We start from the raw sequence: 22,533 nt of genomic DNA, 5'->3' as shown, positions 1-22,533 counted from the left end.
CTCCTGTTGCTGTATCAGCAGATGAGAAGGGCCTCAGTGTGCCACTGACGTGACTGGCTAGGCTCATACATTGGTGGAGGAGCTTAATCGTAGCCAGCTAGTTGAGCACTGTGATTCTATGCTTTTGTGAGAAAACATGCCATTTATGAAAGCAGGAATTTCCCTGGCAGACCTTTACAAAATATGACCGCTGTGTAAATAATCATAAATAATAACAACACCAAACACACCAGTGTGTGTGTGATCATGGTAGTTTGAGAACTACTGTCTCAGCTAAGGCACTAAGCTGACAGTGCGTGGAGACAGTAGTTCTCAAACTACCATGATTTTTTGTATGACAACTAATGACATAAGCAACATTTTTTTAAACAAGGACTGTTCACCCCACTCCCCTCCGGGAGGTGTTACATCCCGGTGACAACCAACCAACTAAGCCCTCCACCACTATACTTTGTATATCACATTGCACTTTTCTGCTTTTTTGCACTTTGGTTAGACATGTGGCATTCTATTCAGCCTGATTATGTCATTCTTTAAGCTACATAGCCTGTCTCTAGTTTTCCTCAACTTGACTAATTAAGAAGCGATAATAGGATATTTGACCGGCATATCATCAAAATATCCGGAAAACGAAACCTCTGCCGGTCACTTTGACCGGCGCCATTTTTTTCTAGCGGAAACTCTGCCACACAGCACTTGTTAATTTATCTCCATGTCGTACTCCCTCCCCTACTCTTGCAACTCATGCTCTGTGTATGTAAGTGAATGTGTGCATATGTGTGTCTTTTGTGTGCTTTTCATGTGTGTGTGTGTGTCTGAGTGTGTGTGCGCCTCAACATCTCCAGGAGATTTGTTTCAGATGGGCCTACAGATGTCTAGGTGGCTCTGATGCTTCAGATGGGCCTACAGATGTCTAGGTGCTCTGATGCTTCAGATGGGCCTACAGATGTCTAGGTGGCTCTGACGCTTCAGATGGGCCTACAGATGTCCTGGGTCCTGGTGGCTCTGACGCCTTAATCCTGCACTGGATCAGTGGCATGTTGATGAGTGAGTCCGTATAAACCCTCATAGGGAACTTGGCTCTTACCAGACAACCTGTGGACAACCTGCCATGTCACCTATGGACTATACCACATTAGTGATTAGATACAGAGGGACAACCTGCCATGTCACCGATGGAATATACCACATTAGTGATTAGATACAGAGGTCACTAGTTCACATTCAGAAACATGTTCGGGGAGCAGTAAGGGGTTAGGTGCCTTGCTCAAGGGCACTTCAGCCGTGCCTACTGTTCGGGGTTCAAACCGGCAACCCTCCGGTTTCAAGTCCGAAGCGCTAACCAGTAGGTCACGGCTGCCCCCATATTGAACAATATTCTTATTTTACTGCCACAAATGGGTCCCATTTGTAAATATGCATTTGTCATTATACAGCACAATTCATAGCAATATTTTATGGATCACCTGTCTATGGGTCAGGGACCCAAAACACAACTTGTAAAATGATTTAGAAGATGACGATGAAAGTCTGTTTATTTGGATGTTGAAGCACAAAACAATGAAAATCTCAATCTGCATAATTTGCTTAAACCAATTTTGAAACATCTATGATGTAAGTTTACAAAGCCCTGCAAATGTCTATAGTTCAGACTGGCCTTCCATTTCCCATATAAGAATCAACAGAGTAAATTCCCTTAGACATTCATCAGAAATTATGGTAAAGAAAAACATATTTATAGAGTGGTTTGATTACATCTAGCTGGAAAAAATATCTTTACAGAAGAGAAAACAACTTATGAACAACAATTCACAATCTCAGGAGAATATAACTGCAGGCCCTAATATTGTCCTACAGAGGGTGCCAAAGGCTCACTAATGAAACTGGACAGAATCTACAAACACTCCAGTCAAACAGTGTTTCCATACAGGACTTAAACGTGGCAGAAAATAAATATTAAAGCGCTCTATTATCTTCCTCTCAAAAAAGTATATTGGACAGGGATACATGTAATTTAGATATCTATTATAGGTTTGGAGAAAAGACAGCAAAATACAGGCAGCAATCTTGATGACAAAGACAAAGAACAACTATCCCTGATATCGATGATAGATTTCTTGATAAATCTCTCTGAATCTCTGAATCTGAATCTTGACAGGTGCCTTGATTGATTCTCAGTTCAGTGTAATGTGACAGAACTGCAACAATATAACATATGGATAAAATAGTTATTAAGCTGCATAAAAATAATTCATCCCATACAGCGATAGGCTACAAAAACTACTATATAAAAGTGTATTTGAATGTGTCATGTGCTGCATACTTACTCTAGCCACTAGGTACCAAGATCCGCCCTGTTAGGAAATAAAAAGTTAAAATGAGACCATCATACAAAAACACTTTGGTGATATAAAAAAGATCAATGACATAGTTCAGTTCACCAGCACTGCTTGTTCCCAATTAAGAACTTGCACACTCGTCTGTATGTCATTAATGTCTAAGGTCGTGCTGTGTCATATGTTAGCGCATAATCCTGAGTGCTGGGTGTTTGCTGGTTTGTTGTGAAGCAACCTTGGGTGTCCTGAAAGGCGTTTTTAAATAAAATGTAGTATTATTATTATTATTATTATAATATCCTGAGTGCTGGATGTTTGCTGGTTTGCTGGTCTTGCTCATAACAGACCTCTGGCTTTGGTCCTGTAGTAGATGAAGCCTGCAGCAGTGACGATGAGGCCCAACACCAGACCTGCTGCCCCGATGGCAATCTTGTTCCTCTCTGGCTCAGGCATGGAGGAGTCTGGGAAGATATCACGTCATGCATGAGGCATGAGGTCAGATAACCATACACACATTTATCATCTGGGTCTGAACCCAACTGCAGCAGATATGAGCCTCAACTGCAGTGCACATTTTTAGCGCACGTGGAACACTTAATTATAAAACAAAATTACACGCATATGTTGAATGAAATTTGACTTGTGCTGCAATTAGTAAATCAATATACAATTAAGACAATAAAGAGACCAAAATGTGTTAATTTATGTTGCCCAACAAACCTATACAACAGAAAACGTTCGTCTTAACATATAGATTTGCAATTGCAAACTCTACGAAATTATTTGTAGCCTATGTGGTCGATCCTCGCTATTCTGTCATTGACTTGGGCTACAGCGTAAAACTTTATCTAGCTTCATCTAACTAGTTTATCAGGTGACCAGTCGGCAAAAATGCTTGTTTGGTGCTGAATGAGACATTTTTACTGCAACAAAAAATTATTACATGTTGGGCTTAGAGGGCAAACTTCTAAGATTTTGCTTGATCTGTATGTTACCCTGGCTGATGGGGCACAGGGAGAAGCCAGCCTGTCAGCGATATGCCTGCTATCTGAAGACGCTTACTGAACTGCTATGGTGCTGCGCATCTACAAGTAAAGAGAGCTAGGCTGGTCGGGGTGTCGCAAGGAGGTGGCTCATTTCGGGGCATTGTTTCAGTCGTTTTTAATGGCTCAGGTTTTCAAAAAAAGATCATTTCAAAACCGACCTCAGTAAAATCTTAATAATATTAATAGTAAAAAAAAAAAAAAAAAAAAAAGTTTCAAAGGGCATTTCGTTGATAAAGGGCAAACTTCCTAGTGCTTTAGCACCACCTAGATGTCTATGGATGCACGCCTATGCTGTAGGGACAACAACAACCTTTAAGCTTCATCTCTAACTTTATGTGAATGTTAAAGGTTGTATCAGCGATTGCAGTGGAACGTCACTTCTGCTCTCGGAGCCTAGGCTGCCTACAGAGACGCGTTTTTTTTTATGGCCTGCTTATGGGGCAGGCAGCTAGTGGATCGTTAGGAAAGATTAGTTGAATGTGATCATTTATGTTTGGGTCTTTTTTGGGCCTGAAATTGCTGATACAACCTTTAATGTGAACAGGGCAGTGTTCAGTGTGATACACACAGATTAGTCCTCTGCATTAAGCCCACCTTTTCATCTGCACTTTGTAAAGACAATACATCTCTCTAGAAGGATCTTTTTATATAACTTGATATCACATCAGTGAGTCTCACTGTTTGGCATCACTCCCCACAGTAAAGAGCTCCTCGTCAGCTCAGCAGCTGCAAAGCTTCTCATATTGGCATTTGGCTCGTGCTTGTGACGCGTCACGCTACAAACACTGTTTAGCGCCAGGTCAGCAGAAAAATGGAAGATAATTCACCATTATGTTTGGTAGGATACTTCCCTGTCCCTCTGACATTATGTTTGGTAGGATACTACCCTCTCCCTCTGACATATGTAATGGTGTTTCGTGCCAAGAGTGTATCTGGTTTCCCTTTTTTAAACCACTAACCTTTATAGTTCTGACAATTAAAAGATACTGTATGCATCTGTTAGGACCATTCAAGACAACATAGAGGTTGAAAATGTTCAGAACCTGGAAGTGTTTGCATCTGTTGAATAGAATAACCAGGTGTCAATGTGTGGTCCAGTTTGATTGTGGAGGTTTAAAAAGTCCTCAAAGTTTATTGATGGATATTAAGCTCATACTTGTTAGAGAAGAAGAAGAAGAATCTTTATTTTATCATTAATCACACATCAAAATCAGGCTGATGACTAGACTTGACCTGATATGAACCAAAGCAGACTGGGAACTTGACACAGGCTGTGTGCCAAATGTGACCACAAACACAGAGCTGGAACTACCAGCCTGAAAGTCCCTTCTATTCTTTTCTCCTCATGAGCAACCAATGACATAACTCAGATGTCATGACATACTGTGTTCCCAAGGAAGGCCTTGATTTCCATCACATGCTTGCGATGAAAAATAATGTTCTTGCTTGTTACAATTAAAATACAGTAAACATGTGTGGACATTTATTTTACTGCACAGAGTATTGTAAAGTGAAGTCATTTTGGGATTATGTACAACATACTGTATATGATATTCACTCAAGGGGCTGAACATCAGTAGCAGTGGCCCAGAGCAGAGTAGAGGTCATCTGCCTTAAATGAATCCACAGCAGTGTTGTCCAGGCGTAGAGTATCAGAGCCACAGGCTACTGCACATGTGCTGTATCCACCCAGCACATATTCATTCAGCTTTTACAGTCAATCACTGTACAGGCAGGAGGGTTTCACTGTATGGTTACTGTCTGAAATACAAAAAACACATTACAATGTGCTTGAATCATAAATTAATAAAATGTTGTATAAATGTATAAATATTGATTTCATGTTGATTCCACAGGCTTTGGACCATGTGCGCGCGTGTGTTTGTGTGTACAGTATGTGTGTACGTATGGGCTAGAGCAGGGGTGTCAGACATAAGGCCCGGGGGCCAGATCAGGCCCGCCAGCAGGTTTCATACGGCCCCCAAGATGTTTTGGGTAGGAAGGGGAAATTAGAAAGAAAAGATATTCACATGCAGACGTCTTCAACAATTTGTAATAAGTAATTTCTGTGATAAATTGATTAAACCTAGAACTACAAACCATGAACCTAGAACTACAAACCATGAACCTAGAACTACAAACCATGAAGGAAGAGGAGAAGAAATGGAAATGACCATGACGGCCCCCACGAGGTCTCATTCCAACAAATCCGGCCCACTGCCTAATATGAGTTTGACACCCCTGGGTTAGAGTGATGGAGAGATAATGTGTGTGTGTTTGTGTATAAGCAAATGTAAAGCAGATGCTGTCCTGTCTCAGGGGGCAAGAGCAACTTCAGTGGACCTCAACATCTCCAGGAGATTTGTTTCAGATGGGCCTACAGATGTCTAGGTGCTCTGATGCTTCAGATGGGCCTACAGATGTCTAGGTGCTCTGATGTTTCAGATGGGCCTACAGATGTCTAGGTGGCTCTGACGCTTCAGATGGGCCTACAGATGTCCTGGGTCCTGGTGGCTCTGACGCCTTCATCCTGCACTGGACCAGTGGCATGTTGATGAGTGAGTCCGTATAAACCCTCATAGGGAACTTGGCTCTTACCAGGACAACCTGTGGACAACCTGCCATGTCACCTATGGACTATACCACATTAGTGATTAGATACAGAGGGACAACCTGCCATGTCACCGATGGAATATACCACATTAGTGATTAGATACAGAGGTCACTAGTTCACGTTCAGAAACATGTTTCTAATAAAAACTTTGACTTCAACTTTACATCCCTGCTGAAAAAAACAGCCTGACCACCTGAAGGTGGTTTGCTGGTTTGCCAGCTTGTTGACCAGCTTGTTTGACCACCCTATGATGGTTGACCAGCTAGACCAGCAAAACTCTTGCGAAAACATACCTTCAGCTGGTTTACCCACCTAACAATGGTAATTCAGCTGGTTTTGCTTGTCGTACCACCTCAAGCTGGTCATTTTAGCTGGTGTTGCTGGTCTACACTGCTGGTTTAACTGGCCGTGCCAGCTTATGTTGGTCAAACCAGCATGACCATCTTGCACCAACAATGTCAAGCTTGGCAGGCTGGTCACCAGCATGACCATCTTGGACCAGCTGTATCCCACAAGACAGGCTGGTCACACCAGCATGACCAGCTTCCTCAGATGGTCACACCAGCATATCCAGCATGTGGCCCAACCAGCTACACCAGCAAAGACCAGCAAGAGCTGGAAGAAAACCAGCAAAGACCAGCTTAAACCAGCTAAAACCAGCTACCAGCATAAGCTGGTTTCTAGCTGTTTTTTTCAGCAGGTACAGTATTTCAAGATGATGGAGTTCATGCTGAACTGATTTCAAATATGTATTTGAGTTGTTAGGGATGACTTTTTTTTTTAACTTCCCCACAGGGATCAATAAAGTATCTATCTATCCATCTATCTACTTGTATGTCATGCTTAGAATAGCCCAGTAGGGGGCGCCAAATGACCAATGACTGGCTTTGCAAGGACCGCTCCACCAAAGTTATATAGTGCAATGTTATATAGTACAGACAGTGGTAATGACAGACCCCATTCTCACTATTATAATTCAGGATGAGTTTGAAGTCGTTCAAAATATCAACAGGTCAAAAATAGGTCAAAGCATATACAGTTTACAATATTCTTGTGATCTGGACTGTATCCTGGAACTTTTTTGGGCCTGGAACGCCTAAGAAGAAAGAACATTTTCCATGGGCACCCTCAAAATCTTAACACAGATTAAGCACACTTATCACAATGCTAAATGCACAGTATGCAACAAGGCCTAATTGTATTCTCTGTGTTTTTGAGTTTTCTAATGGAATTTGCTGTTTTGACTGAAACCTTTTTATTATTTTGTTTTGCCCGCATTCCGGCTGCTTCGTAATCAGATGTTTGCATGGCTGACCCCATGGCCTGGTTTGAGAGCACATGATGGATTCTGGTCTCCAGTCAGCGTTCCCAGTAAAACCAAATAAACCTGTTGTCATATCTTGCCAATTTAGCTATATTTGGTTCAATGTCACTTAACAATAGCCTCATTAGCCACTTAACAATAGCCTCATTAGCCACTTAACAATAGTCTCATTAGCCCACTGTGAGCCGAACCTGGTGCTTGAACTTGGTTCCTAGTCTAGGGAAGAGTTTACATTATGCTGGGCTAGGCTTAAACAGGCCTAAACCTGGAACGTAAGACCTAGCAACAAGCCCAGCTCAACTGCCAGGGCCACAAGACCAAGACCCGGTGCTTCCTAGGCTGATGGCCGACAGTATAAATATGGGTTTAACATTTCTCCACACCAAGCTAAGCAGCAGCAGGAATTGTGTTCTGAGCAAAGTGAGTGATTAATGACCAAAGGACATAAACTGTCCCACTCATCTCAGAGTTTCCATTGGCCAGTGTGTGTGAGTAAGAATAATGACCCATATTCAACAATAATCTTATTTTACTGCCATAAATGGGTCACATTTGTAAATATGCATTTTTCATTATACAGCACAATTCATAGCAATATTCTATGGACCACCTGTCTATGGGTCAGGGACCCCCAGACCACCCTTTCAGAACAACTGATCTACACATCTATTTGTGTGGACAAACAACCTCCAGTAAGACCACCATCGAACAAAGTGTTGGACCTTACCCCAACTGTCACACTGCTTTCTTTTAGGGCATTTTAAAAAGCAATAGTATTACAACAATTACACTTGGTTTAAAAATGGTAACTTGTTCCTCTCAAAAAGTACATGGGTCAGAGATTGTATATAATTTAGATACATTTGAAGAAAATACATCAAAGCACAACTTGTAAAATGATTTAAAAGATGATGAAAGTCTGTTTATTTGGATGTTGAAGCACAAAACAATGAAAATCTCAATCTGCATAATTAGTTTAAACCAATTTAGAAACATCTATGATGTAAGTTTACAAAAATGAATAAGAGGCCTTATGGTATTTCTGTTGAAGCCAGCCCTACAACACTCTATAGTTCAGACTGGCCTTCACCTTTCCATGCAAGAAACAACAGAATAACTTCCCTTAGACATTCATCAGAAATCATGGTAAAGAAAAACATATTTATAGAGTGGTTTGATTACATCTAGCTGGAAAAAATATCTTTACAGAAGAGAAAACAACTTATGAACAACAATTCAGAATATAACTGCAGGCCCTAATATTGTCCTGCAGAGGGCGCCAAATGCTCACTAATGAAACTGGACAGAATCTACAAACACTCCAGTCAAACAGTGTGGAGGAGAAATACCTTTATATAAATCTCTATGATCTCAGTTACCATCAGTGTTTCCATACAGGACTTAAACGTGGTAGAAAATAAATATTAAAGCGCTCTATTATCTTCCTCTCAAAAAAGTATATTGGACAGGGATACATGTAATTTAGATATCTATTATAGGTTTGGAGAAAAGACAGCAAAATACAGCCAGCAATCTTGATGACAAAGACAAAGAACAACTATCCCTGATATCGATGGTTGATTTCTTGACAGGTGCCTTGATTGATTATCAGTTCAGTGTACTGTGACAGAACTGTAACAATATAACATATGGATAAAATAGTTATTAAGCATGTGCATAAAAATAATTCATCCCATGCAGCTACAAAAACTACTATATAAAAGTGTATTTGAATGTGTCATGTACTGCATACTTACTCTAGCCACTAGGTACCAAGATCCGCCCTGTTAGGAAATAAAAAGTTAAAATGAGACCATCATACAAAAACACTTTGGTGATATAAAAAAGATCAATGACATAGTTCAGTTCATCAGCACTGCTTGTTCCCAATTAAGAACTTGCACACTTGTCTGTATGTAATTAATGTCTAAGGTCATGCTGTGTCATATGTTAGCATATAATATCCTGAGTGCTGGATGTTTGCTGGTTTGCTGGTTTGCTGGTCTTGCTCATAACAGACCTCTGGCTTTGGTCCTGTAGTAGATGAAGCCTGCAGCAGTGACGATGAGGCCCAACACCAGACCTGCTGCCCCTATGGCAATCTTGTTCCTCTCTGGCTCAGGCATGGAGGAGTCTGGGAAGATATCACGTCATGCATGAGGCATGAGGTCAGATAACCATACACACATTTATCATCTGGGTCTGAACCCAACTGCAGCAGATATGAGCCTCAACTGCAGTGCACATGTGTTTAATTAAAACTACATCAGATACAGCATTAGCTCTGAACCAGGCGAGAGCCAGTGTTCTCACCCCAGACCAACTCCTTGGGCTCCTTCAGGCTGGCGTGCTCCACTGAACAGGAGATCTTCTCTCCAGCTTTGGGGGTGAACGCCAGGTGGGAGTGCATCTGGTAGTACCAGTCTCCATCCGCCAGCTCCTCCGTGGATATCACATCACCGGTGGTCACCTCCTGGTCATCTCTGTACCATTTCACACGGATCATCTTCGGGTAGAAGTTGTACGCGCTGCACATCAGCATGGCAGGATGACCACCACTTGGAGGCCTCCCCATACTCAGCATCACCTCTGGCTCAACTGCAGAACAGAGTTATTCAGCTTATAGATTATCATTATGCACACACAGAAAAGTCCATTCACTGGTGTGTTATAGTCAAGTGACTTTTCCAAATGATTTAATAAGGAATACAAACAATAATGATAATCTTAAAGTCTTGTGCTGATTAAAGTACACAGTATATGCCCACACATCAAATAATATTATAGGCTACACGTCCACCAACATTTCAGTGCATTAATGTTTTCTGAAGTCCTCAAATTGATTACTATTGATTAGGCTGCTTTATGTGAATAATTGTTCAACAAGTTGACCCTGACCACAAACTATGACTGCTGAGTGAGGAAATGTGTAGATATGTTCATCCCTGTCTGACAGTCATGATAAATGTAGATTTAATTTCCTAAATGTCCATCACTCATACTCACCAGTCTTTGACAGTATGGCATTATAAAACCGGGATTATTGTTCTTGCAGTATCTGTCCTTCTCCCCCCGCATCTGTGCCATCTCCGCTGGATCTTTGTTAAATATCTCTGCATTATACACCCCATGTGCCGTGTATCCCACATACTCCCCCACAGTGCTGTTGAACCGTATGTATGGATCCTTGTTAAACCAGGAGGTATAAATTAACTCCACATCACTCAAATTATTTGGGTTGAAATGGCACGTCTGAGTATTATACTGGTAATATCCATTAAAGGCACCTACCGAAAGAAAATAAAAAGCATTATTATTTGTACTCATTCTTTACGTAAACTAACCTGCATGTGTTGTCTACACCTACAGCACTGAATCAAATGTCACTATCTTACAATGGCAACATACTATATTTCTATTTTTACATGGGTGAAATAATGCTTTAATGTACCAGGGTTGTATGAGTAAAAATAACTGATTGTTCAGTCAAATATCCACTCTTGCCATACACTCACATACCACATAAATGTGCACAGAAAGTAACCAGTATCAAACTTACCCACTCCCAAAAGAGTAGCAGCAAAGACGACCCCAGATGCATAATATTGCAGAGACATTCTGTTGCAGTCTGCACAGCTATGAGGAAGATACAATAAGAAATACAGAGTATTGAGAGTTGTACATCTGCAAATGAACCAATAGGGGTTTAGAGGATGGAGCTTGTCATGTGTTACTATGCAGACTTTGATTCGAATGAGTTGACAACTCGTCATGCCAATAGTGAGGCGCAAACAAAAATGTGGTAGCCAAAGGCCTCTGTAATCATGCCCATCTCCTGTGGAATAATCTCCCTACTTGAAAAAAGAATCCTTTTTATTTTTATCTGGAAAAAAAAATAATCCAGTTTATTTACAGTATATAGCGCATTTCATACATTGAATGGAGGTCATTCAATGTGCTTTCCATAAACAAAAGCAAACAGGAATACCTGATAAAAGCATAGAAGGGCAATAGTCAAAGAACAGTTTATCCATAAAACACAGGTAATAGTACATAAAAGCATAAAAGGGCAGTAATTTTGTAAGTGTTTAAAAAGTAATAATTAAAACATAAAAAAACAACACAGAATTATGATTATACTAGTCAAGCACCCAGTGCACAGCAGCACTTTATGGAGATTCTTGAAGTAGTCCCAAACTGTGCGCACAGCCGCGCACACATCATAGCTGTCAACATTGAGCTTTGAAAATAAGGGAGATTTCCCGGGTTTCTCACGCAGAATACGGGAAAATGTCAACATTTGCCCCCCAACGTTGCAGTATTAGTCCGTTTCATAATTGCAAGCTCGTGCATTGGTCAGCTAAACAATACAACAAAGTAGCAACTTTATTTACGCCTAACAACAGCCTATTCATTTGGTCAACTTTATTTACTTTATTCATTTGGTCAACTTTATTTACCTAACAACAGCCTATTCATTTGGTCAACTTTATTTTTTTAGCCTATTCATTTGGTCAACTTTAACAGCCCTAACAACAGCCTATTCATTTGGTCAACTTTATTTACCCTAACAACAGCCTATTCATTTGGTCAACTATTTGGCCTATTCATTTGGTCAACATTTACCAACAGCCTATATTACAACAACAGCCTATTCATTTGGTCAACTTTATTTCACAACAGCCTAACATTTGGTCAACCTATTCAACAGCCTTTGGTCAACTTTATTTACTAACAACAGCCTATTTCATTTGGTCAACTTTATTTACTTTAACAACAGCCTATTTCATTTGGTCAACTTTATTTATTTATTATTCATTTGGTCAACTTTATTTACGGCCCTAACAACAGCCTATTCATTTGGTCAACTTTATTTATTTAACAACAGCCTATTTCATTTGGTCAACTTTATTTACGCCAGCCTAACAACAACAGCCTATTCATTTGGTCAACTTTATTTATTTATTAATTTGGTCTTTTATTTACTTAACAACAGCCTATTCATTTGGTCAACTTTCATTTTGGTCAACTTTATTTACAGCCCTAACAACAGCCTATTCATTTGGTCAACTTTATTTACCTTAACAACAGCCTATTCATTTGGTCAACTTTATTTACAACAGCCTTTCACAACAGCCTATTCATTTGGTCAACTTTATTTACAACAACAGCCTATTCATTTTGGTCAACTTTATTTACGCCTAACAACAGCCTATTCATTTGGTCAACTTTATTTACGCCTAACAACAGCCTATTCATTTGGTCAACTTTATTTACGCCTAACAACAGCCTATATTCATTTGGTCAACTTTATTTACGCCTAACAACAGCCTATTCATTTGGTCAACTTTATTTATTTAACAACAGCCTATTCACAACATTTATTCATTTGGTCAACTTTATTTACTTAACAACAGCCTATTCATTTGGTCTACTTTTCATTTGGTCAACTTTATTTACCAACAACAGCCTATTCATTTGGTCAACTTTATTTACTTAACAACAGCCTATTCATTTGGTCAACTTTATTTACACCTAACAACAGCCTATTCATTTGGTCAACTTTATTTACAACTTTATTTACAACAGCAGCCTATTCATTTGGTCAACTTTATTTACACCTAACAACAGCCTATTCATTTGGTCAACTTTATTTACGCCTAACAACAGCCTATATTCATTTGGTCAACTTTATACAGCCCTAACAACAGCCTATATTCATTTGGTCAACTTTATTTACGCCTAACAACAGCCTATTCATTTGGTCAACTTTATTTACTCAACAGCCTATTCATTTGGTCAACTTTATTTTATGCCCAACAACAGCCTATTCATTTTATTTTTATTTACTAACAACAGCCTATATTCATTTGTCAACTTTATTTGTCAACAGCCTTTCATTTGGTCAACTTTATTTACGCCTAACAACAGCCTATTCATTTGGTCAACTTTATTTACGCCTAACAACAGCCTATTCATTTGGTCAACTTTATACAGCCCTAACAACAGCCTATTCATTTGGTCAACTTTTATTTACAACAGCCTATTAATTTAATAACTCTAACAACAGCCTATTCATTTGGTCAACTTTATTTACGCCTAACAACAGCCTATTTCATTTGGTCAACTTTATTTACTTATTCATTTGGTCTAACAACAGCCTATATTCATTTGGTCAACTTTATTTACAACAACAGCCTATTCATTTGGTCAACTTTATTTACGCCTAACAACAGCCTATTCATTTGGTCAACTTTATTTATTTAACTAACAACAGCCTATTCATTTTGGTCAACTTTATTTATTTAACTTTATTTACTAACAACAGCCTTTCATTTGGTCAACTTTTTTGGTCAACTTTATTTACCTAACAACAGCCTATTCATTTGGTCAACTTTATTTTACGCCAACAACAGCCTATTATTAATTTGGTCAACTTTATTTACTTTTAACAGCCTATATTCATTTTGGTCAACACTTTATTTAGCCCTAACAACAGCCTATTCATTTGGTCAACTTTATTTAACTTTATTTACTAACAACAGCCTATTCATTTGGTCATTTGGTTTACTTTATTTACTTCTAACAACAGCCTATTTCATTTGGTCAACTTTATTTAGCCTAACAACAGCCTATTAATTTGGTCAACTTTATTTACGCCCTAACAACAGCCTATTCATTTGGTCAACTTTATTTACGCCTAACAACAGCCTATTCATTTGGTCAACTTTATTTACGCCTAACAACAGCCTATTCATTTGGTCAACTTTATTTACGCCTAACAACAGCCTATTCATTTGGTCAACTTTATTTATTTAACAACAGCCTATTCATTTGGTCAACAACAGCAACAGCCTATTCATTTGGTCAACTTTATTTACGCCTAACAACAGCCTATATTCATTTGGTCAACTTTTATTTGGTCAACTTTATTTACTAACAACAGCCTATTCATTTTAATCAACTTTATTTACCTAACAACAGCCTATTCATTTGGTCAACTTTATTTACAACAACAGCCTATATTCATTTGGTCAACTTTATTTATTCATTTGGTCAACTTTAACAACAACAGCCTATTCATTTGTCAACTTTATTTTTACTAACAACAGCCTATTCATTTGGTCAACTTTATTTACTTAACAACAGCCTATTCATTTGGTCAACTTTTATTTACGCCTAACAACAGCCTATTCATTTGGTCAACTTTATTTACTAACAACAGCCTATTCATTTGGTCAACTTTATTTACAACAGCCTATATTCATAACAACAGCCTATATTCATTTGGTCAACTTTGGTCAACTTTATTTACGCCTAACAACAGCCTATATTCATTTGGTCAACTTTATTTACGCCTAACAACAGCCTATTCATTTGGTCAACTTTATTTACGCCTAACAACAGCCTATTCATTTGGTCAACTTTATTTACTTTATTTACGCCTAACAACAGCCTATTTTGGTCAACTTTATTTGGTCAACTTTATTTACTTAACAACAGCAACAGCCTATTCATTTTTGGTCAACTTTATTTACGCCTAACAACAGCCTATTCATTTGGTCAACTTTATTTACGCCTAACAACAGCCTATTCATTTGGTCAACTTTATTTACGCCTAACAACAGCCTATTCATTTGGTCAACTTTATTTACGCCTAACAACAGCCTATTCATTTGGTCAACTTTATTTACGCCTAACAACAGCCTATATTAATTTGGTCAACTTTATTTACGCCTAACAACAGCCTATTCATTTGGTCAACTTTATTTACGCCTAACAACAGCCTATTTCATTTGGTCAACTTTATTTACGCCTAACAACAGCCTATTCATTTGGTCAACTTTGGTTTACAACAACAGCCTTTATTTTACGCCTCTAACAACAGCCTATATTAATTTGGTCAACTTTATTTACAACAACAGCCTATTCATTTGGTCAACTTTATTTACTTATATTCATTTGGTCAACTTTATTTACGCCTAACAACAGCCTATTCATTTGGTCAACTTTATTTACGCCTAACAACAGCCTATATTCATTTGGTCAACTTTATTTACGCCTAACAACAGCCTATTCATTTTTGGTCAACTTTATTTACCTAACAACAGCCTATTCATTTGGTCAACTTTATTTACTTTCTAACAACAGCCTATTTCATTTGGTCAACTTTATTTACCAACAACAGCCTAACAACAGCCTATATTCATTTGGTCAACTTTATTTACAACTTTATTTAATAACTTTATTTACTAACAACAGCCTATTCATTTGGTCAACTTTATTTACGCCTAACAACAGCCTATATTCATTTGGTCAACTTTATTTACGCCCAACAGCCTAACAGCCTATTTAATTTGGTCAACTTTATTTACTTAACAACAGCCTATTCATTTGGTCAACTTTATTTACGCCTAACAACAGCCTATTCATTTGGTCATTTGGTCAACTTTATTTAACTTTAACAACAGCCTATATTCATTTGGTCAACTTTATACAGCCCTAACAACAGCCTATTTATTTGGTCAACTTTATTTACGCCTAACAACAGCCTATTCATTTGGTCAACTTTATTTACGCCTAACAACAGCCTATTCATTTGGTCAACTTTATTTACGCCTAACAACAGCCTATATTCATTTGGTCAACTTTATTTACGCAACAACAACAACAGCCTATTCAATTTGGTCAACTTTATTTACTTCAACAACAGCCTATTCATTTTTCAACTCAATTTACGCCTAACAACAGCCTATTATTTGGTCAACTTTATTTACTAACAACAGCCTATTCATTTGGTCAACTTTATTTAGCCTAGCCTATTTCATTTGGTCAATTTTATTTACAGCCTAACAACAGCCTATTAATTTGTCAACTTTATTTATTTTTACTAACAACAGCCTATTCATTTGGTCAACTTTATTTACGCCTAACAACAGCCTATTCATTTGGTCAACTTTATTTACGCCTAACAACAGCCTATATTCATTTGGTCAACTTTATTTACGCCTAACAACAGCCTATTCATTTGGTCAACTTTATTTACGCCTATTCATTTGTCAACTTTATTTACAACAACAGCCTATTCATTTGGTCATATTCAATTTATTCAACTTTATTTAACAACAGCCTATATTCATTTGGTCAACTTTATTTACGCCTAACAACAGCCTATATTCATTTGGTCAACTTTATTTACGCCTAACAACAGCCTATTCATTTGGTCAACTTTATTTACGCCTAACAACAGCCTATTCATTTGGTCAACTTTATTTACGCCTAACAACAGCCTATTCATTTGGTCAACTTTATTTACGCCTAACAACAGCCTATTCATTTGGTCAACTTTATACAGCCCTAACAACAGCCTATTCATTTGGTCAACTTTATTTACGCCTAACAACAGCCTATTCATTTGGTCAACTTTCCAACTTTATTTACGCCAACAGCCTATTCATTTGCCTTTATATTCATTTGGTCAACTTTATTTACAACAACAGCCTTGGTCAACTCATATTTAATTTGGTCAACTTTATTTACTAACAACAGCCTATTCATTTGGTCAACTTTATTTACGCCTAACAACAGCCTATTCATTTGGTCAACTTTATTTACGCCTAACAACAGCCTATTCATTTGGTCAACTTTATACAGCCCTAGCAAGGCTAAAGTTCTGTAATCGATGCCCCTGTGCGCTGTCATTCTCTCCCGCAAAACAAAATGTGTATGCCCAAGTAGCCTAGTGCGTAATTCTTCTTCATAAAGTTGAACAAATGCATTTGGTTATTTTAAAGAATAAGAAGCCTGTCATGCAGTTTATGTGCTACAGTGCAGAGTTGGGAAGTTATGGTAGGCCAACTTGGAGTGAATATACAAACAGGGGGAATTCTTTCTCTATTCAGTAGCTGAGTAGCCTGGTAGGCCGACACACACAGTGCGTCGGTCAAGTTACACTATGCAGGTGCCACTGAATCGCTCTCTCACAACAACCACGCCGTCATCTTAAATAGTCTCACTGTCGCCTTCTCGCAAGCAAAACGATGCTTTGAAAACATCTGTTTCACTGGAAGGGCAAAGGGGGTAGCAACAGGACAACAGTAGCCTACAGAGACTGACAAGTCCGATGGTAGAGCTAATGTTATGAGATTGTTAAAATACGGGATATTTTACGGGAAAATATTAAAACGGGAAGACTGCGGGGAAAAAAGTTAAAATACGTGAGAAACCCGGAAAAAACGGGAGGGTTGACAGCTATGGCTTAACCTCACACATATATTTATTTCCTTTCAGGGCCAAAATGGCCGACCACATGGCTCGATAGTCGGTACTCTGTCAATGCCCAATCTGTCTATTCTGTTAGAATGACAGCACAACTACTTCACAGAATCCCCCTTTGCCCAAGCTGGTCATTTTAGCTGGTGTTGCTGGTCTATAGTGCTGGTTTAACTGGCCATGCCAGCTTATGTTGGTCATTCTAGCAAACCAGCATGACCAGCTTGATAGCCTGGTCACCAGCATGACCATCTTGCACCAGCTGAATCCCGCAAGACAGGCTGGTCACACCAGCATGACCAGCTTCCTCAGATGGTCACGCCAGCATATCCAGCTGGTGGCCCAACCAGCTACACCAGCAAAGACCAGCTAAAATCAACTACCAGCATAAGCTGGTTTCTAGCAGTTTTTTTCAGCAGGGAGTGTATTGAACAAATCAACAACTGGATGTTCAAAAAACAATCTCTGGTAGTGTGACATCACACTCTCTCTGCCACTCATTGTCTGTAGCTGATCAAAATGACATAAGCCTAAAGCTTTGGCTATATGTTTAGTCTATTGAATAACTTAATGATATAGAAGACAATCCATTTTGCAGAAAGATGCATCATCATATGAGATTTGATGATGCATCTGTGTGGCATTCTGAAACGTTGATACATTTGTGACCATTTCGCTCCTTTCAATTTGGGACCTTGCAGTCGGAATTGTCATTTGTTTCTAAGTCTCAAGTGCAAAGTAGCCTGGGCTTTTCAAAATGTGAGTTTATTGCACATCATTTTTTCGTAGTTTTAAATAGCCACTGCATAAGTTGTAGTGGCTATTTACTTCACAAGTTGTGAAGTATTCGTAATCACTGAGTTTAACACTGGGAGGTAAACTAGCCTACATTCAGCTGACCCGTATTTGTGTAATCTGGAACGGTTGGACATTCCCACTAGCAAAAGATGAGACATCATCTGCAAAAGTTACAACATAAAACAAATACATTTTTTATGAAACAATAATTATTTGCTTGACCATGTTCTGTCTTTTTGGCACTGGAGTAGCCCATTGACTCAAATGTGACGTGATCAGGTAAGAGGTTTGGAACAAAACGGCAATGCTGCTTTGCGATTGTTGGACTTTTATTTTGACAAGTTGTCATCGTTCTGTCTTCCACATTCATGAAAGATTTGGTATGAATGTTCATGTCTCATGAAAACAGTTATGAATGCTTTATGTGCAGTTTATGACAGCTACTATGAATGTGTTATGAACTCACCCATCAAGTGAAATGTTGCCGAAAAGATAACCAATGTTTATATAAAGTCAGAACTTATAATTCATATGATGAATGTGATGCATTATCTGTTCATAATGTTCCTCGGGATTTGATTGAAATTGCCAGACTAAATGACAGGACACATATTTAATCATACAGGCAGGGGACAATTATGATATTAAGTTTATTTACTACATGCTATGAGTTACTGTATGTCACATAACTACAAAACTAATTTAACAGACAGAAAAAATCCAGTACAAAAAAAAGATTTGTGAAATATATCAATTTACAGATGTGATGCTGTGACCCTTTACTGCTTCAGGTGATTTTCCAGAGTGAATATCTGTTCTTTTAGAATAATGACATTTGCCAAGCCAGAACCAAACTGATTATGTCAGAAACTTTTTAATCTGGAAAATCTATGTGTCTGATAGGAACAATTGACAACCACAACAGAGTACAGATTCAGTTGCAATGGTTTCCCTTGACGAGGAAGGAATTGTGCTTTAACTACATTTCATTGATTTGACAGGAATGAATAGAAAGTGACAGTTGACTGCAGTTTCAGTTGCACTGGTTTCCCTTGACGAGGAAGAATGTTCCGGTAGCCACTCCCAGCAGCCCCAGAGTCAGACCCACTCCACAGAACACTGCTGGACCAAGACTGGGCTCAGAAGGCACCTCCACATCTGAGGAGGACACACACACACACACACATGTGCACACACACACACGCACGCGCACACACACATACACACATACATGCGACACACACACACACACACACACACACACACACACGCGTACATACACACACACACATAAACATGCCCACACGTACACACACACACACACGCACACATGCGCACGCACGTACACACACACACATACACACACACACACACATGCGCACGCACGTACACACACCACACACATACACACGCACGCACGCACGCACGTACACAGACGCACACACACACACACATGCACACACACACACACACACGCGCACACATACATGGTTAGAAAATAGGTCTAAAACAGATAATCCTGTTTTCTGTTTAAGGTAAATGATTTAAACTTGTTTTCTTCTCCTGTGCTAAAGCAATATAATGAGAGACTTTACCGAACTCTCTGGTCATGGGCTGGTCCAGTGCCGAGTGCTCCACAGTGCAGGTGTACATGTCCCCGTCCTGAGGGGTGAACTGCAGGGTGGAGATCATGGTGTAGGTGCCATCTTTAAGATTGACCCGCAGCTGACTGGTGCTCACTCCCTGAGTCATCATCTTGTTGTTCCTGGTCCAGGTCACGTTGAGCCGGGGCGGGTAGAATGCAGTGATGTAGCAGATGAGAGAGTTCTCAGTTCCCACCTTCACTTTAGATTTGGGGTAGATGGAGCTCATGGGGGGGCTGGGGGGGGGAGTTAAAATGGGGAAGACATAACAAGAGTTCTAATTTGGGGAAGACACAACATGTAGGGCGCTTCTAACCCTTTTTATATATATATATATATATATATATATATATAGCACTCAGCTATAGTGAGAGAGAGGAGGTTATATTTCCCTCTGCCATTATCGCACTCAACAGACTGATGTAAAGACCCACCATCGCCCCTGTCTCTTATATGTGTTGTGTTGTGTTGTGTTATAGGCTGTGCAATGGCTTGTTCTTCTTTTGCACTAGGATATCTATGCTATATGCTGCATGTTAAATGAGGTGTTGTGTCTACCTTTCGTTTCAGCAATGGAACATGTACTGATGTGTGAACATGAATTTCCCTTATTGTTATTATGTGGCTGATGCAAAATTATAAATCAGTGATGTTATTTCAACTCACCCTCTGCCACTGCTGGGTTTTTGTTTGCTTGTATGTTTAGTGCCAAGTTCGCCCTGCAGGTTTGTATCTGTGCAATTGAACTCTCATATGTGCCCTCCACATATCCAAATGGATCAGCAAACTTAGGCAGTGTCATCACTAACTTTCCAGCCTTCCAGTCTGAGTGAGCCATCTCTTCCCCATCCAGTCCAAACATTTTCTCTCCATCTGTGTCTGTGCATCCATTCAGAGCAACATCCACAGCTACATCTGGGAAATGCAACAGATTTTACATGTTACAAATTCTGAATCTGCCTTGAAAATTATTCTACCTTGTGTCTTTTATTTTGTCTTTTTAATTATTCTTTATTTTTAAATGATTTTACTTTGTGTGTTTTATTTTTTCTCTTTAGACTTGACTAACAGAACAGTGAGGGCAACATCCTTCAGTGCAATGTGTAGGACACAACAGACATATGACCTCTTCATGTATCTAAAAACGAAACCTTCATTTTTACAATTCACTTTTTGTTTCATATGACATCATGACTTCACTGTCTTCATCACTTTAAATTCTAATGAAGAGCTCACACAGACTTATAGACGGTATAGTGTCTCAGTACTTTACTTAATGAAATTCTTTTGGTGGAGACCAAATATGCCTTTATGATTGATTTCAGCATCCAGTAGCATTCATTTCATTATTAAACTTTAAGACATGTCCTTTAACTTTCTGAGCAATATCCACAAGTACAACTGAGAAATGCAACAGAACAGTGAGGGCAACATCCTTCAGTGCAATGTGTAGGACAAAGGCAATTCACACAACAGAAATATGACCTGCTCTTGTATCTAAAAAAACAACAGTTTTGTTTCATATGACATCATGACCCTATTGTCTTCATTTACTTTTGCCATTTTGATTTTAGCATAATGAAGAAATCATCATTTCAATATAAAAATTTTCATTTAACCTTAGACGTCTCTCTGTCTGTATAGTGTCTAGGGTCTAGATGTATTTTTCAGCAGCGTCAGTGATGCAATTATTTTGCCGTTATGTTTGATTTTAGCATCCAGTGGTGATTTAACAAATCATTCATTTCAATATTAAAATTTTCATTTAACCTTAAATTTAATTTAACCTTTTGAAATTCCTCTGAGCCTCCTGCTCTGTATGTATTAATGTTCAGCAGCGTCAGTGTGTAACTACTACACACTACTACCACTAAGCTTCTGTATGTATTAATGTTCAGCAGCGTCAGTGTGTAACTACTACACACTACTACCACTAAGCTTCTGTATGTATTAATGTTCAGCAGCGTCAGTGTGTAACTACTACACACTACTACCACTAAAGTGTGTAACTACTACACACTACTACCACTAAGCTTCTGGATGTAGAAACACATACAGTTTACTCACCCATCGCCTCTGTGTAGATAATCCCAGCAAGGATGAAAAATATCCCTGTTAGAGTCATCTTCATAAGAACTGCTGGGGACTCAGTGTTGGACAGAATGAGAGCAAAGGGTAAAACAAACTCTCTCAGACTACAGACAAACTCAACTGAGACACGCTCAGCCAACAGCCAATCAGATTAATAGGGTCATCTGTCTCTAGGCGAACACTGCTGTCAAATGTCAGCACAGGGTTCCCATTAAGTCTTCATAGAGACAATGTATGTCAATCTATGTCCTCTGACAAACAATGAATATCTATTCACTACAGTTTGTGTATAGAGATATGCATCGATATACATGTATATCTATTCACTATAGTTATTCACTATTCATAGTTTCTATAAACTGTGTTGATGATACCATACAATATTTACAAGACAAAAGCAAAACAAACA

General features: G+C 38.8%; 2 protein-coding genes across 2 annotated transcripts; both read right to left on the bottom strand.

The window, feature by feature from the left end:
• Positions 1–1,500: 1,500 nt before the first annotated feature.
• On the bottom strand, positions 1,501–10,962 carry LOC125294647 (H-2 class II histocompatibility antigen, E-S beta chain-like). Its single transcript, XM_048243537.1, is given in 7 exon segments — positions 1,501–2,198; positions 2,328–2,354; positions 2,684–2,797; positions 9,634–9,918; positions 10,327–10,362; positions 10,365–10,607; positions 10,880–10,962. Coding segments are annotated over 6 exon segments (762 nt in total). The 5' UTR covers positions 10,938–10,962; the 3' UTR covers positions 1,501–2,198; position 2,328.
• An 8,059-nt stretch (positions 10,963–19,021) lies between these two features.
• Positions 19,022–22,219, bottom strand: LOC125294648 (H-2 class II histocompatibility antigen, A-U alpha chain-like). The gene is made up of 4 exons (XM_048243538.1): positions 22,101–22,219; positions 20,696–20,948; positions 19,986–20,269; positions 19,022–19,548 (listed from the first exon to the last, which is right to left on the bottom strand). Exons 1-4 carry the CDS (start codon positions 22,162–22,164, stop codon positions 19,424–19,426), a joined length of 726 nt encoding a protein of 241 aa, XP_048099495.1. The 5' UTR covers positions 22,165–22,219; the 3' UTR covers positions 19,022–19,423.
• Between the last annotated feature and the right edge of the window lie 314 nt (positions 22,220–22,533).

Source organism: Alosa alosa, chromosome 5, assembly GCF_017589495.1.
Source record: "Alosa alosa isolate M-15738 ecotype Scorff River chromosome 5, AALO_Geno_1.1, whole genome shotgun sequence".
NCBI classification, from domain to species: Eukaryota; Metazoa; Chordata; class Actinopteri; order Clupeiformes; family Clupeidae; genus Alosa; species Alosa alosa.
This window is presented reverse-complemented; position numbering and strand designations above follow the sequence as displayed.

Coding starts and splice junctions, on each gene's coding strand:
- LOC125294648 (XM_048243538.1), bottom strand. CDS start 22,164: ATGAAGATGACTCTAACAGGGATATTTTTCATCCTTGCTGGGATTATC. Junction 20,949..22,100: donor TATCTACACAGAGGCGATGG/GTGAGTAAACTG, acceptor TGCATTTCCCAG/ATGTAGCTGTGGATGTTGCT. Junction 20,270..20,695: donor CCAGCAGTGGCAGAGGGTGA/GTTGAAATAACA, acceptor TCCCCCCCCCAG/CCCCCCCATGAGCTCCATCT.